This window comes from Lissotriton vulgaris, chromosome 2_1 (genome assembly GCF_964263255.1).
Source record: "Lissotriton vulgaris chromosome 2_1, aLisVul1.2, whole genome shotgun sequence".
Classification (NCBI taxonomy): Eukaryota; Metazoa; Chordata; class Amphibia; order Caudata; family Salamandridae; genus Lissotriton; species Lissotriton vulgaris.
Genome location: NC_141687.1, coordinates 332,936,445 through 332,951,704, shown reverse-complemented (window position 1 = coordinate 332,951,704; position 15,260 = coordinate 332,936,445). Strand labels below are relative to the sequence as shown.

Genomic DNA, 15,260 nt, shown 5'->3' with positions numbered 1-15,260 from the left:
GTTGCATGGTGAAATTTATTGAATATAGGAAATTTTGGAATGTCTGTATTTTCATTTTCCTACTAAAAATAACATACAGCTGTTTATTTAAATCTTTGCCTGCGAATAGTTTTAAGCAGTATAAGTAGTCCTTTTATATATTGTTATGCTTTGCTCCCCTTCGTGATTTCTTTTTAGTTCAGTTTCTTCGTACCGGAGTCCCTCGGTCATAAAGCCTTCCCTGCATGTTATTGTGGTCTGAAATCAGCCGCTGCCCAGTAGTCTTGTCAGAGACAGGCGAGCAGCTTTTTATTGGTCTTTGTCGCTTGCCTGGAATGGTGGAACAGGTGGATTTTCCTCTAATTGAATTGGTCCCTTGCTACCAGTGGCGGCAGCACAGTTTGTCCCATCGCCCATCATGCGTCTCAGACGGGCCAGACTAGAGGTGCGAGCAGCAGTATCTCCGTGTCCACTCCCAGCCCGAGCACATGCCGCACAGTAGGACTAGGAGCAGTAATGCACCAAGCCATCGCTGCTGCCAAAGCCGCGGCATTATTTCATAAGCCAGCGCCCCTCCCCCCCACTCACACACACTCAGCCTGCTCCGCAGGAGTTGGAATTTTTCCCCTGAGATGACTCCATGCCGGTAATTGACCGAGCAGCGCGAGGCCAGCTCCCTCCCAGGCTCTGCGCGTGCCCCTGCCTCTCACACACTTCCACGGATCGTAGCAAGTAAACAGGCAGGGCAGCTCCCGGTCTTCTCTCTGCATGGCATCGTGTGCCCAGTGATGGCTTGCTGCGTCACCTTCCTGTATTTTTCGGTTGAGTGTGGTTCCGGAGCACCCCGGGAGAACATGCCTGCCCACTGGCCTCCCTATAGCAAATAACTTGGTTGCACGTGAGGGACCTGGAAGTCCCAATGAAGAATTCTGGAAGCCGCTGGGACTGCGTGGGGACCATGCTGTGGGGACTTTAGTGCCCCTGTGATTGATGGAGCTACCGCAGAACCAAGGTGAGTCTCTGCTGTTGCTATTAACACGGGTAGGTTTCATCTCATCCCTTCCTGTGCAGGTCACTGATTGACAAGCCTGGCACTGTATCAGGAGCCATCAAATGCTGTGGGGTGACATGTGGAGCATACATGATCCAACAACATCTCTCGTCACCTTGATCTGTGAGTGCTGGTATATGAGAGAACGCGCCCTGTATTGTCCATGCAGCCTGTACCCTGGAGTGCAGAACTCGTTTGCTTCTGTACACATGGGTTGCATTTGGTATCGGGTGTCAAGGGATTCCTTTCATCAAAACGCAGTCCTTCTTCAAATCCTATTGGTCAAGTGATATGGAAATGTAATTGCTATGTGATGCCAGCTTTCTGCAAGTCCTCAAAATGCACCAACACCCCGGATTCAGTAGAGTGAAACTATGTATAAAAAAAGAAGACAAAAAAAGAATAGAAATTATGAAACCAAGACTGCCAATGATGCTGTGACTTTCTTACGGGATAGTTACACTGAAGGCAATGTCCCCTGGAAACAATCTAGGAATAGACCCTTATGCTCAATGGAAGGAGTGATGTTAATCTACAAATCTCCAAACTAAATACAATTCACCAGATAAAAATAAAGTGGCCAGGATAAACAGAAGTCTCCATTAAGGCTAAATGTTGTAAATTAGTGCTGAAATCGTGAGGTACCCAGGTTGATGTGATACCAAACTCTCCTACAAGAGGTGTAACATTTTTGATTATTTCCCTCTCATATAAGCAAAACCCATACTGTTTTGAGCTAAAAATTAGGGAGTGTCTAAACTCTTCGCATCTAACCTCTATCAGTTTGTGAGTTGTTCGATGACCGTAAATAAGCCAACCATGCTTGGTGTGTCTGCAGTGATTCTCGGGACTGGGTACCCCAGAACTTTGTGATGAGAAGACCGATTTGTTTCATTGTTGCCAAAAATGAATCAAGTCACTTAAATATAGGATTTGAACAAAAAACAGTCAGATGCAGGGTAGACACCCTTGCAAGTTGGCATGTTGCACACTGTAGGGTCAGAATAGTTTTTAGATTTGAAGTGCATCTTTTCTACTTCTCTCATTTTCTAAAAGAGCCTTATTGGCCAGATTGTGATGAGTGACAACGAATCCTGATGCCACCTGTGACATCAATTGCCACTGTTCATAAGTTGAGTGCCTTGAGTGTAGCAGAACCTGTAGTCCACTTCCCAGTAGTTTGCTCCTAGTATTCGAACTCCATTGCAGCTATTGATAGAAATGGAAACAAAAACCGGGCAGCAAAAAATAATGAAGCAGACTCACAGGTCTACTTGAATGCAGACAATTTCTGCGAATGGAGGCAACCATCAGCCACCAACTCGATGTGGAGAGGGTAAAACCCTACTGGAAACACAAGCTATGTGGTCAATTGCACACGTAACTTTCATTCAGCACAAGGTTACCTGTGCAAGTGTTTAAACTCCTGCCTATGGTGAGTAGAGACAGGACCTTTTATATTGCTGATGGTGAGTTGTGGTGAAGTGTTTGTGGGAGGGACACCCTCTTTGTATTGTTGCTTCTTCACAGAGGAATAGCTGGAACTTTGAATCATTCTCACCATTTCAATTCTTTTAAGTTGGCAGTTGTGTTCACATACACCATTCTTGTTAGTGTTTTAAGTGCCTTCAGTACTCCATCCATCTAGCAGTCGACGTGAACAGGAAAGGGCCAAGGTGACTAGCACAATTTTGCCAATTTGTCAGTTTGCCGACCGGTCACAGATTTGTAGCAATTTAAATCTGTTGGCATTAGGTTGCTGTTTGGTGCTCTGTCAAAGTGTCCTAATAGACAATTGTCTTTTGTCTCTTTATTAATATTTCCAAGTGGATTCTCATTCCGCTGATGTCTCTTTTTCAGAAATTAACCATAGTCCTTAGGTGTAGTTAAAGAACTTTGAGAAGTTAGGCAGCACCAATATTGCAGAGAGGATCACACCAGTAGAAACCCAGAGTGAAGGGCATGCAAACTGAAGCACACGCAGGGCACTGCTTAAAACAGAGTTTGAGAACTCAATGGAAATGTTAACTGAATTCGCATATGACCCTTACTGGTTTGTTCTTTAAGTAGAGACCAAGGATGTAAGGGCACAAAGCCTGAACCCCTTGCACACCCTCAGGAGATATGTCTACAGTTCGATGCCAAGAAATGAAGAGCCATAGCATCTCGACTTTATTTTGAATTATATAGGAAATTCTGCCTAATAGAAGCTAAAAATTAGACGCATGGAGAATGAATATTCCTCATGGGTGACCCCTCCATGGCTCTCAATCTAAGTGGATCTCTGATCAGGATTTCAATGTGAACAGTAGTGTCCACCTGAATCAATGATAAAAGTAATGTAGCAATACCACATACATTATTAATACACCATGTTTTCCAGGGGCACATTTCACCTGGAGAAGCCTGGCAACACTTGTCCCTGGAATGGGAATTAACTATGTAAATTGCAGTAACACTGATTTCCCTAGGAATTTTCCATTCTGTTGTAGTGGGAAATACCCAGTGGTAGTATCATTTCACATCCCGGAATTGCTGACACACATGGTATATGTTATTCTGAGTGTGGAATTCCAGATATATAATTAATTGTCCCAGTACCAGAATGACCCTGTAAGAGAAAGGCCAAGGATTAAAGCAGCAAAATTGCACTCTGCCCGCTAGAGTTGTTTCCTACCAAGAGATACCAAGATGTGAATGGGCAGAGATATTGACTTATACTCATTTCCTAAACTTTCACTCTGGAGAGGAAAAACATGTTTTAACTCAACGTGGAGACTGACGTCTTTTGTATTGTAATATCTTTCAGAAAGCACTGGGAGTTGTTTTATACTGAAAACAACCTACATTTAAGTAGTTAATGTAATTGGGTAAAACAAAGTATTGCATTTGATTGAATGTATAAAAAAAAGTCACACCGAGTGGGCATTGAGAAGTAGTAATTACACATAGGATACATGTGGATTTCCTCAATGCCCTTGAAGTGCTAGCACCACCAAATAGTTTTAAGAGCTTTGGGAGGCAGAAGAAAATAAAAACCTGATGGGTACGATTTGTGAAAATGCATTAATTTGCAAACTACTTAATTGTCATGGGTTATGAACTCTGCCATATACATTATGACATTACCCCTGCTTGCATCTAGAAATAGCTGTAATCATCTGCAAATGTAACCCCAAATGTGTCTCAAGGTGAACGTCACACAAACTAAAGTTTTCCCCATTGCACCATGAAATCGATGATGAAAAGAAAAGCCTACGTGAGCCGTAGAACTTTTTCGACAGCCTTGAATTTTTATGTAGTTATGAACTTAGCTCGTAAATGATGGAGCCACAGCCACACAGAAGATTCTAAAGGGAGGCACTGATTTCCCCCAAATGTACTTTATTATTTGCGCCTTCTTGAGTTGTCACATTGATTGAGAGAGCAATAAATCTGCCTCCAGATAAGCTATTAATCACAATTCTTGCTTTGTCCAAACATAAGCCACTAACTTCTCCTTGTATGAACAATTCAATATATTAATTGCGATTATAAAGTAGCGCATTTACTCGCCCATAGCCACAACACAAACTTGAATGAATGACATTTTAAATTGTTAAATGTTATAAAGTAAGGACGCTCTGTCCCAAATTTGCAATTCAAAAACAATACAAACCTAGAAGTCAGTAAGAGGAACTTGTATTTCCTGAAATGGTCGTCATTACTCAGGGGTGGAAATGATGCGCTGCAGCAGTGGTGGAAAAGCCTCTACATCCTCACTGCAGTCGGTGCGATTGAACATGAATTCCGCGCATCGATCGGACTTCATTTGCTGGAGTGGCTTTAGTGCACACTACGCACACTCCTGCTCTTATCTGGTCATCAATTATGTAAATGTAGGGAAAGCCACGACAGGAGGCTGAAGGTGAGGAGACTGGGAGGGTGGAGGTGCAACTTGGCAAATGCAAGGCAGCCTCAGGAAGTGCAGCCCATGCGCAAAGGAGGGACATCCGTTTGAGCTGCTCTATGTGAAGTCTATATATTTTTTGAGTGGATAGAATGAAGGATCTCCTTTAGACTAAGTCTGAGCTGTGGATTTGTTTTGCTGGAGCTGGCAGGCAGTACACCAGGGGTGCCAGCCCTCGCCTTGAACATTGTGCACTTTTTTGGACGCAACATCGCAGGCTGGCAAAATGGTTAAGAGTTGGGAAAAAGAATACTCGAAGCATCTGTATGTTGAAGGAGATGTGGGATAAAGGTGGGTTATGGGAGGTACTGAAATAAGTACTTAATCCCTGAATTTGGGGAGTACATGAAGAGATAGCTGCTGCCCTGAATTCTGAGCAGCAAAGAGGGGTCTAGGGCAGGTGCTTAAGCAGAGCCCTAACACTCTGCATTTATTTGCAAAGTTATGAGATTTTTTTCTTGGTGGTTTGCTTTGCAGGGTCTAGAACTGAGGGTAACAGAGTCAGATTGATGAGTGAAGGCCACTAACTATCAAATTAGATGCCCTGGGCTCTTCTTGAATACATGAACTGTCGCTCACGTGAACTGTTGTCTTTCTTAGACCTGGAGCCACGAAAAGGGTGTAACATCGCAAATGTACTATCTCTCCTGTACGGAGGAGCTGGGGAAATACTAAGTCAACATGTTGCATACAAAAGAAGTATATGATCTGGAGCATGGAGTGATGTATAAACGGCCTAGTTGGGGTGTTCATTCCTGTCTATATCTGATGTGTACACCAGCATCTATGGGCCTGTCATGGTTCATTGAATAGATGAGTAATGAGTGCCTTGAGTTGAGTGATTTACTCGCAGCCTTGAAGACTGGTGTAAAAGTGCACTGCCGGACTGGACTGTCTCTGTGCTAGCTCTGGGTCCCAGGTCTTTATTTTGAGCAGCAAGGTATGTAGCAGGCCTATCAGTGGGCTCTGAAAGTGTTTTAGGACCAAAAGGGGGTCTAGGTTTAGACATATATACAAGTTCTTAATCCATTGCCCACTGCTTCCCTGTGCTATTGGGGTGGGGAGGGCACAGTAAGGGGGTGGGAGGAGTGGAAGGTTGCTTTTCACTCAAGTCAGTAACATTGCCGAATGCTCTATGGGATTTATCCTTCACTGAGTCTAGCTCTCTAGTTATTCTTCACTCTTAACTTTTTGGTCCTTAACCCCTTTGGCGGAATATAAACTCTTTAATTTGAAATATACTTGTCTGTGACTCCTAGTTTATCATTAGTACCTGTCAGGGGTTTCCCCATGGGAGCTGTAGTGAATGAAACTTCCTTTAGTAGAATGAATGGTTGCTCTGCCTTTGTTCTGTTCATAAGAACTTGGAGCATTTTCATCACCTGAGATATTAACTTTTTTGGGGAACTGTCAGACGTTTGTGTATGTTGGTGTTACTGTTACGTGGAACGTGTCGCAAGTCCTGCATTCATATACTGATGTCTTTCTGCTTCTCTGACCTCTTTCCATGCTAACACTCTGTCCGCACTGACTTCATGTTTGTGCTTTTCCTGTGAACATTATCCTGTTTCTTTGAGAGCAAGGTCCTGTGAACGTTCTTCTGTGCACTGTTTTTGACCCTGCCGAGGCTTTCTGAAGTTACATACCTCTTTCCACCATTTTTTTGCGTCTGCATTGTGCAACGCTTTAATGAAGAACCCAATCAAAACTACATTGATTTCTTGATCCAGCCTGGTGGCACTTCCTTCTCTGAATTCTAAGTCAATTGCTACGCTACGAGCCGTTACCAGGAATATTGATTGTGAAAGACCAAAGCTCCAAGAAGCCCGAGCAGAGCAGTACTGAACAGGACGGAGAAAAAAAATTTGTGCATCACATTGTTTTATTATTTCTTCATAAAATCTGGATTAAGAGGTCAAGCCCAAAAACAGAAACTGTGTGCAATAGACATGCTCTTTATGGTAGAAGAATGCCTCTCTCTGACAAGGGTGGGCAGGGATGTATGTGCTTAGAGGCTGGTGAAGCTCCATCTTCTCTCAATTTCCATGCTTCTGTGCCTGATTGATGGGAGGTTTTGAATGCTTCCGTGCAGTCGTTAGTTGTTCTGGGCGATTTTTAGGTTGAGCTGGTGTAAGCAGCGCAAAGTGCTGCGTCCAGCGAAGCATCTTTTGTCATCCACATCCTGGGAAACACATACACACACGTGCGCGCACACGCACACACACACACACACACACACGCGTGCACGCACACACACGTGCACACACACGCATGCACACACACACACACACGCATGCACACACACACATGCATGCACACACACACACACACACGCATGCACACACACACTGGCACACTCTCGCACAGACCCACGCACAAACTAACGTGCCACCCCACCCACCGGATCTGTCGGACTCCTCTTGTCCCGCGGTGGTGGCGGCTGCACAAGTTAGTAGGCGGTGGGGGCAAGCACTGGCAATGTGCCTCGAGCCCCCTCCGCTTCTCTCCCCAGACTTGTCGCGACAGCTGTCCAGGCCCAGCAGCAGGCGGGGCTCTCCCTTAGCACGGGAGCCCCGCTTGGTCACACGCTTGCTCCCTTCTCTTCGCAGGAGCGCGGGGTAGGCTCCCGTCCGCTTCCTATCTGTGCTGGTGGCCCCGCCCTCAAGCAGGCAGTCCTGGGCAGTCCCACCTGGCTTCCTGTGTCTCATTTCTTGAATGCTGGTGACTGCCAGTATGTAAGCAGCAATTGTCTTTATTGTCAGAAGTCCTAGCGCCACATTCCATGTTGGTTATTGGCTGGATAGTTCTTACACCGCCACACTCGAATGGCAAGGAGTTGCTGTCCCAGCTCCGGGTCCTATCTGCTCTGCTTTCTGCTATCCCTCAGCCAGACTCAGGAAGCCCCCGGTTTGCGTTTCCAAGGAGACCGGCGGCGCTTAGGCTCCAACCAATAATCAGACGGAAGGGCGGGGTCTAGTAACAGGTGCGACTCTGTTCTTGTAAGTGGGGACTAGAAAAACTCTCGGCTAAACTATGGTCGAATTGAAGACTTCTCTTTGACGCCCAACTAGCTGTGATGTGAACAGTCATGTTACTGTATTTCACGAGGAATAAAAACTGCAATGCCTCAGATGTAAAAAGCACGACAAGAATAACTTTAGAAACAAATACTTTTTTTAGAGAATTAATTAGTTAAATGCATCTATATTGTTTATCATAAAACTAAGTAATGCGGACAATCCATTCAGCATCAAATTAACTTCTTTCCATCTTGATCACTAGACTGCCTGCTTCTGCCATAAGTAGGACGTGATATCTTTACGCTTTAACATGGCCGCCGTTTTTGGTTGAAACTGTCTTGTCGCTGTAACTCAAGAACAGTAGCACTTTTTCGCAATAAGTCAGTCAACGACACAACTTCTTCAAATTTCCATCTTGTTTTAGAAAGAATCCATGTACGAGATAAGAAATTGATTGTTGGAAAACTCTGTGAACTTTTGATATGTAAAACAGTCTCTCATGCCCTAAAATGAAGAACTAAAGGAGCGGGATATGTAACAACAGCCCCTGTACGCCTCTCGTCTGTCAAGCCAGGCCCAAAATGCCTCGGTAAAGGCAATAGCTTTGTGTGTATGAATGAATTGTGAAAGTTTAAGCAGTTTGTATTATGCTTAGTGGGGGCAATGCCGGTCCAGGAGGGTTTAATCCATGCCTGTCTTTAGGGATATCAACTTAAGACGGTTTTAAATGCAAAGAAGTTCAGTTGGACGACATTGCCTTATCATTGGTTAGCCTAAAATCTGGCAGGTATCTCGTTTTTACACTGCCCTCAATGCAACATACATTCCCGATACCACTCAGTGCCACATAATTACACACCACATAATTACACTGCGCTGAATGCAGCATACACTCCAAATACCACTCAGTGCCACATAATTATATGCTACATATTTACACTGCGCTCAACGCAACATACACTCCAAATACCACTCAGTGCCACATAATTACACGCCACATAATTACACTGCACTCAATGCAACATACACTCCAAATACCACTCAGTGCCACATAATTACATGCTACAAAATTACACTGCTCTCAACGCAACATACGCTCCAAATACCACTCAGTGCCACATAATTACATGCCACATAATTGCACTGCACTCAATGCGACATACACTCCAAATACCACTCAGTGCCACATAATTACACGCCACATAATTAAACTGCACTCAATGCGACATACACTCCAAGTACCCCTTTGTGCCACATAATTACACACCACATAATTACACTGCACTCAATGTAACATACACTCCAAATACCACTCAGTGCCACATAATGATATGCTACATAATTACACTGCATTCAATGCAACATACACTCCAAATACCACTCAGTGCCACATAGATACACAACACATAATTACTCTGCATTCAATGCAGCATACACTCCAAATACCCCTCAGTGCCACATAATTACACGCCACATAATTACACTGCACTCAATGCGACATACACTCCAAATACCACTCAGTGCCACATAATTACACGCCACATAATTACACTGCACTTAATGCGACATACACTCCAAATACCACTTAGTGCAACATAATTACATGCCACATAATTACACTGCACTAAATGCAACATACACTCCTCATAATACCACTCAGTACCACATAATTATATGCTACAAAATTACACTGCGCTTAACGCAACATACCCTCCAAATACCACTCAGTGCCACATAATTACATCTCACATAATTACACTGCACTCAATGCAACATACACTCCAAATACCACTCAGTGCCACATCATGATATGCTACATAATTACACTGCATTCAATGCAACACACACTCCAAATACCCCTCAGTGCCACATAGATACACAGCACATAATTACACTGCACTCAATGCAACAAACACTCCAAATACCACTCAGAGCCACATATCTACACGCCACATAATTACACTGCACTCAATGCGACATACACTCCAAATACCACTCAGCGCCACATAATTATATGCTACATAATTACACTGCACTCAATGCAACATACACTCCAAATACCACTCAGTGCAACATAGATACACGCCACATAATTACTCTGCACTCAATGCAGCATACACTCCAAATACCACTCAGTGCCACATAATTACACGCCACATAATTACACTGCACTCAATGCGACATACACTCCAAAAACCACTACGTGCCACATAATTACACACCACTTAATTACACTCTACTAAATGCAACACACACTCAACACAATTTCACTCAGTGCCACATAATTCTATACTACATAATTACAATGCACTCACTGCAACATAAACTCCAAACAATACCACTCTGTGCCACATAGTTACACGCTTTAGCAAAGTTCATTCTTTTTGGGACAAATTAAATAACTGTGTATAAATGAAGGATGCAGCATTCCAGTGTATGTTACTTGTTTTACTCATTACCCTGTCTTGAGTCTACGAATGACAGCGATCGAAAGCTAACCCCACTTATGTCATTGCCAAAGATTGAACAAGCCTGTTTCTGTTTTTATGATCTTCCTAACTATCTTCTTCTATCTATACTACTATAATAAAGCAGACACTTTCAGGCTTTGAGGCGGGTAAACTCGGGAACCACTGCGCCAATCTACACACCCAATACACCGTTGAAATCGGCAGGGTGTGTAGATGGTTATAGGCTACATAAATTAAAAAAATAAACGTTATTTAAAATTTTAGATTAAAAAAAAAGTAGTCCCTCAAAAGTAGCGCTGGCCGCGACGTGCATGGTCACGTTAGGAGCACAGGGAGGAGCGGTGTCTGAGGAGCAGCGGACATGGCGCGGGGAGGAGCGGTGATGTCAGGAGCAGAGGACCGGCGGCGGAGGAGGAGCAGAGGACATGGCGCAGGGGAGGAGCGGTGGTGCGAGCGTACAGGCGGGAGCAGCGCCAGCAGAGGTAAGGGCACTCATGTAGGGGCAGGCGGGGGTCGGGCCGGCGGGGGACGGGACGGGCCAGGCGGGGGACGGGACGGGCGGGCGGCGAAAAGACAAACGGTGCATTACAGCAGGAAAATGAGGAAAAAGTGACGTGTAGCCAAAGGGGAGATTCTTTGATCAATACGTAGGTTAGAAATATTACTTCATAATAAATTATGCAGTCACATAGGGGTAGCGGCATGCGCTGTGAATTGTTTTTTCACTTATGCCTGGTTGGCTTTTTACTAACAAGGAGTAAAGTCCTCAATTCAATGAGCAAAAGTGAGATGTCAGGCCCCTCGCAACCATTAGTGAGTTGCTACCATCACCCATTACATTTTTTTGACAATACTTTTGCCCAGCATGACCCAGCATTTGATATAAATAATTAAACATGAGCCATACTCAAATCTTTAGGTATCGTAAAATAAATTGGTCAAAAATTATGTCAATAAAATCGTTGGCATGTACAGCCATGCTGTGGCCTGTCTCTTGCAATCGTCTTGCACCTTTCAAGCAAGTTCCCATTGTTAGAGCCCATAACAAAATATAGCGCAAAGCGTAATTGTGAATGTGCCGACTTTTCAAGGTTCTTGTGCAACTTCTCAAACCCTTACTTTGATGAGTGCGAAGATATTTTGAGCACTATTACTGCATAAATGTTTAAATATCTATCAGACTTCTTTTTAAAGATTCGCCCTGCCTAGCAATGAAAGTGGGAGTTCGCTCCATAGAGATATGTTCGCTCCAGAGACATGTGTTGTACACAAGTCCATTGAGAAGTGGTTCGGTCGGGGAAGGCGGGGGACGGGCCTGGCGGGGCCCGGCATAATGGACAATGTGCGGGCGGGTGTCGGGGAAGCTGCCTGTTGCTCCCGTACAAGGTCGGGACGGGCTGCTAGTATATATATAAAAACGAAATGATGTCTCTTTGTCCTTTATGCATTACTACACCATTCATCCGATCGCCATGAAACTTTGGGAAGTTGTTGAGTACACTCCCGCGAATGTTTCTGGCAAAAAAATTAATACAAAAAATAATAAATAAAACATAATCATTTTGTTAAAAGTGGTTGAGTACACTCCCATGAAGGTTTCTGGCAAAAAAATAAATACAAAAAATAATAATTTTGTTAAAAGTTGTTGAGTACACTCCCGCGAAGGTTTCTGGCAAAGAAATAAAGACACATTTGTTAAATATCGGCCCCTGGCCCCCCAGGGCCCTCATAATCTTTCCAATACTGAACGTTTATAGTTTATGGTGCAACTCGCTCTTGCAATGTCCATCAACAAAGCACAAGGACAATCGCTGCATATGTGGACTACATTTTGAGAATCCGTGCTTCTCACATGGACAACTGTATGTGGCCAGCTCACGCGTCAGAAAACCTTGATTTATTCGTGTACGCACCAGACGTAAAAACAAAAAATACTGTGTATCCACAAGCACTCGAATAAATAAACAGAATTAAAACAACACTTTAAAATGTTTTCCATATTAAAATGAATAAGTTTCAATAAAAATTACACAATGTAAATTGAATGTTATTATAACAAGTTTCATTAAATTTCCTTTCTTCTGAGATCGCAGCAATGTGCGACGGGTAAGCTAGTTGCTGAATAAAAATCCTATGGTAGAAGTGCTGAGCTGACACTCTCTCTGTTGCGTTATCTGGAGTAACTCAAAACATGCAGGAGATGCAGCAGCGGCTTATGGTAAAATTACTACCAGGATGTTGATGCTTCTAAACTGTTTTATTGCATTAAAACCCTATTTCTTATTATATTTACCTATGTCTTTGGGTCAGTTGCAGCCACGGTCAGAGCAGGTAACATCGGTGGGGCCGTGTAAGGGGGGATTCCGAGGGACGATGCTGAGGGAAATGTAATTATTTATTTAATTTCTCCTATGCATCATCCCTTGAAATCCCCACTTACACAGCCCCCCACTGTTACCTGCACGGACTGCTGCTGGTCAGTTGGTAATGAATTTTGCTGTAAGAGCATATGCACGGGGGTGAAAGTGAACTCTCTGGCCTGTGTAGCTTACATAAGCTCAGTTTATGGGGCTATGAAAAAGAAAGGGTTCCCATCCCATATCTTCTGCCATAACACAAGACCTGCACAGGCAGCTGTAAGCGGGAGCAAAACTAACATCATCAATAGTCATCTAAATTCCGTAGGATTCCTTGGCTCCTTGTCTCCTGGCACCTACATCAACATCAGGCAGATAGGCACAGAGAATGAGTGAATGTTCTGCGCTACAGTCTTACAGTAACACTAGTTATATAGACATATAGGGTAGCAGTGCACTTCATGCCCTGAGGAATTAATTTTAGGTCAACTGATACTGATATGAGGGGTAAGTTAGAGCTCTTAACCCCACAATTTGGTGAAGTACAAACGCTGTGCCTTCTAATTATGAGAACTGTTGGGAGCTGCCTTCCCTCCAGTACTTACTATAACACTAGACCTCGGGGGCTGGGGTGTAGAGGGGAACTCTTGTCCCACACAGCTTACGCTAACCTAAGTCTTAGTTGAAAAAACTGTCAGTAAATTCCATGCCCTGCTGTACTTTCATTAGTTTAAGTTAAATGGGCCAGCTAGAGAACCTTCACGTGAAGAGCTTCACAGCACGAGGACCTCCAGAAACAAGAGTGAGCTAGAGTTCCTTCACATGCCGAGCTCCACACCAAAAGTACCTCCAGGAACACAATTCAACATAAACATGTGATGAAAGGAGATTCTTGTCCCACCATACTTACAGCAATGCAGATCATTAATCCAAATGCACGGGTACACCCTCCCTCACAGAGACTACCCTAAGGCAGAAGACTGACCGGCACGGAGATTCAGAGGCAACCATCACCTTTTTGTGTTGACAGTAGTAAAACAGGTGAACACAGCAAAAATGAGATGATGAACAGAGCGCTGAAACTTTTCAGACACTCACCCCAAGTCCCAGATCTGGGTTGAATCCATCATCATTCTTTAGCTCACTTTGCCACCTCAGTTCAGACCCAGCCATATACAAATCAGTCTTGACCGTGTGCCTCATGGGAACAGTCCAGCCCGAACTGCCTTGCAAGGTCTTCCTGAACCGGAAACAAGCCATTCACCCCCAGTCACAGATCTGGTTTGAATCCATCTTCATTCTTTAGCTCACTTTGCCACCTCAGTTCAGACCCAGCCATATGCAAATCAGTCTTGACCCTGTGCCTCATGGGAACAGTCCTGCCTGAACTGCCAAGCAAGGTCTTCCCTGAACAGGTACCAAGCACCCTGGGTCCAGTTTCTGGGTAACACTCTTCATCAGCCAGGCTAGCTTGAATCCAGTGGCAAAGTGAGCAAGGGACCCACACCTGGGCATACCCTGCCAACTTAGGGTGAACAAAGCAAACACAAGGAGATGATGAACGGAGAGCTGAAACTTTTCAGACACTCACCCCCAGTCAAAGATCTGGGTTGAATCCATCATCATTCTGTAGATTACTTTGCCACCTCAATTCAGACCCAGCCATATGCAAATCAGTCTTGACCCTGTGCCTCATGGGAACAGTCCAGCCCGAACTGCCAAGCAAAGTCTTCCCTGAACCGTGAACAAGAACCCAGCGACCGTTTTCTGGGTAACACCCTTCATCCGCCAGGCTAGCTTGAATCCGGTGGCAAAGTGAGCTCTCCATGCTACTGGAGTCAAGCTATCCTGGCTGATGAGAGCTGAAAGCCCAAAACCCGTACTAGGATGCTTGTTTCCAGGCCAGGGAGGACCTGGCCCGGCAGTTTGGGCTGGACTGTTCCCATTGCGTGCAAGGTCAAGACTGATTTGCATATGGCTGGGTCCAAATTGGAATGGCATGGTGAGCAAAAAAAGATGGATTTAGGCCCGGATCTCTGTACTGGGGTGAATGTATGACATTGTTCTGCATTCTGTCCAGCAATTGTTCTTTTTGCAGTAAAACAGGTGATCAGGAGCAGCAGACAAGAGGATGTTACTTGCCCTTGCATTCTAGATTACATTCAGGACTGGCACTTCATGTACTGCAGGCAAGGGAGCTCCTTTCAGGAAGAGACTTCTTTTTAGTTATAATGAACTGAGGTGTTATCAGGGGCCAGCTAAATTCAGAGCTGTGTGACGAAGTTGGTCTTTACTGGCTGGTGGAGCCATGGAAACACACTACTGCCAAGAGCACACCGAGGGCCTTCCTCGAGCTATGGTAGTTGGTTCTTACAGGCAGTTCTGTAACGTGGCAGCTAATGGGCAGTATCCACAGAGAATGAAGACCCATTT

At 44.3% G+C, this 15,260-nt stretch overlaps 1 protein-coding gene across 3 annotated transcripts in view; it reads left to right on the top strand.

The window, feature by feature from the left end:
• The window catches only part of ABR (ABR activator of RhoGEF and GTPase), a 1,286,060-nt gene that overhangs the window by 475,406 nt on the left and 795,394 nt on the right, over window positions 1-15,260 (top strand). Inside the window, exon 1 of one of the 3 annotated variants that reach the window (XM_086955072.1) lies at window positions 836-991. The exons of the other annotated variants lie outside the window; for them this stretch is intronic. Coding sequence (XP_086811198.1) covers window positions 970-991 — 22 coding nt within the window. The 5' untranslated portion in view covers window positions 836-969. Of the gene's footprint in view, window positions 1-835; window positions 992-15,260 lie in introns of those variants that run through there. 3 annotated transcript variants of the gene reach the window in all.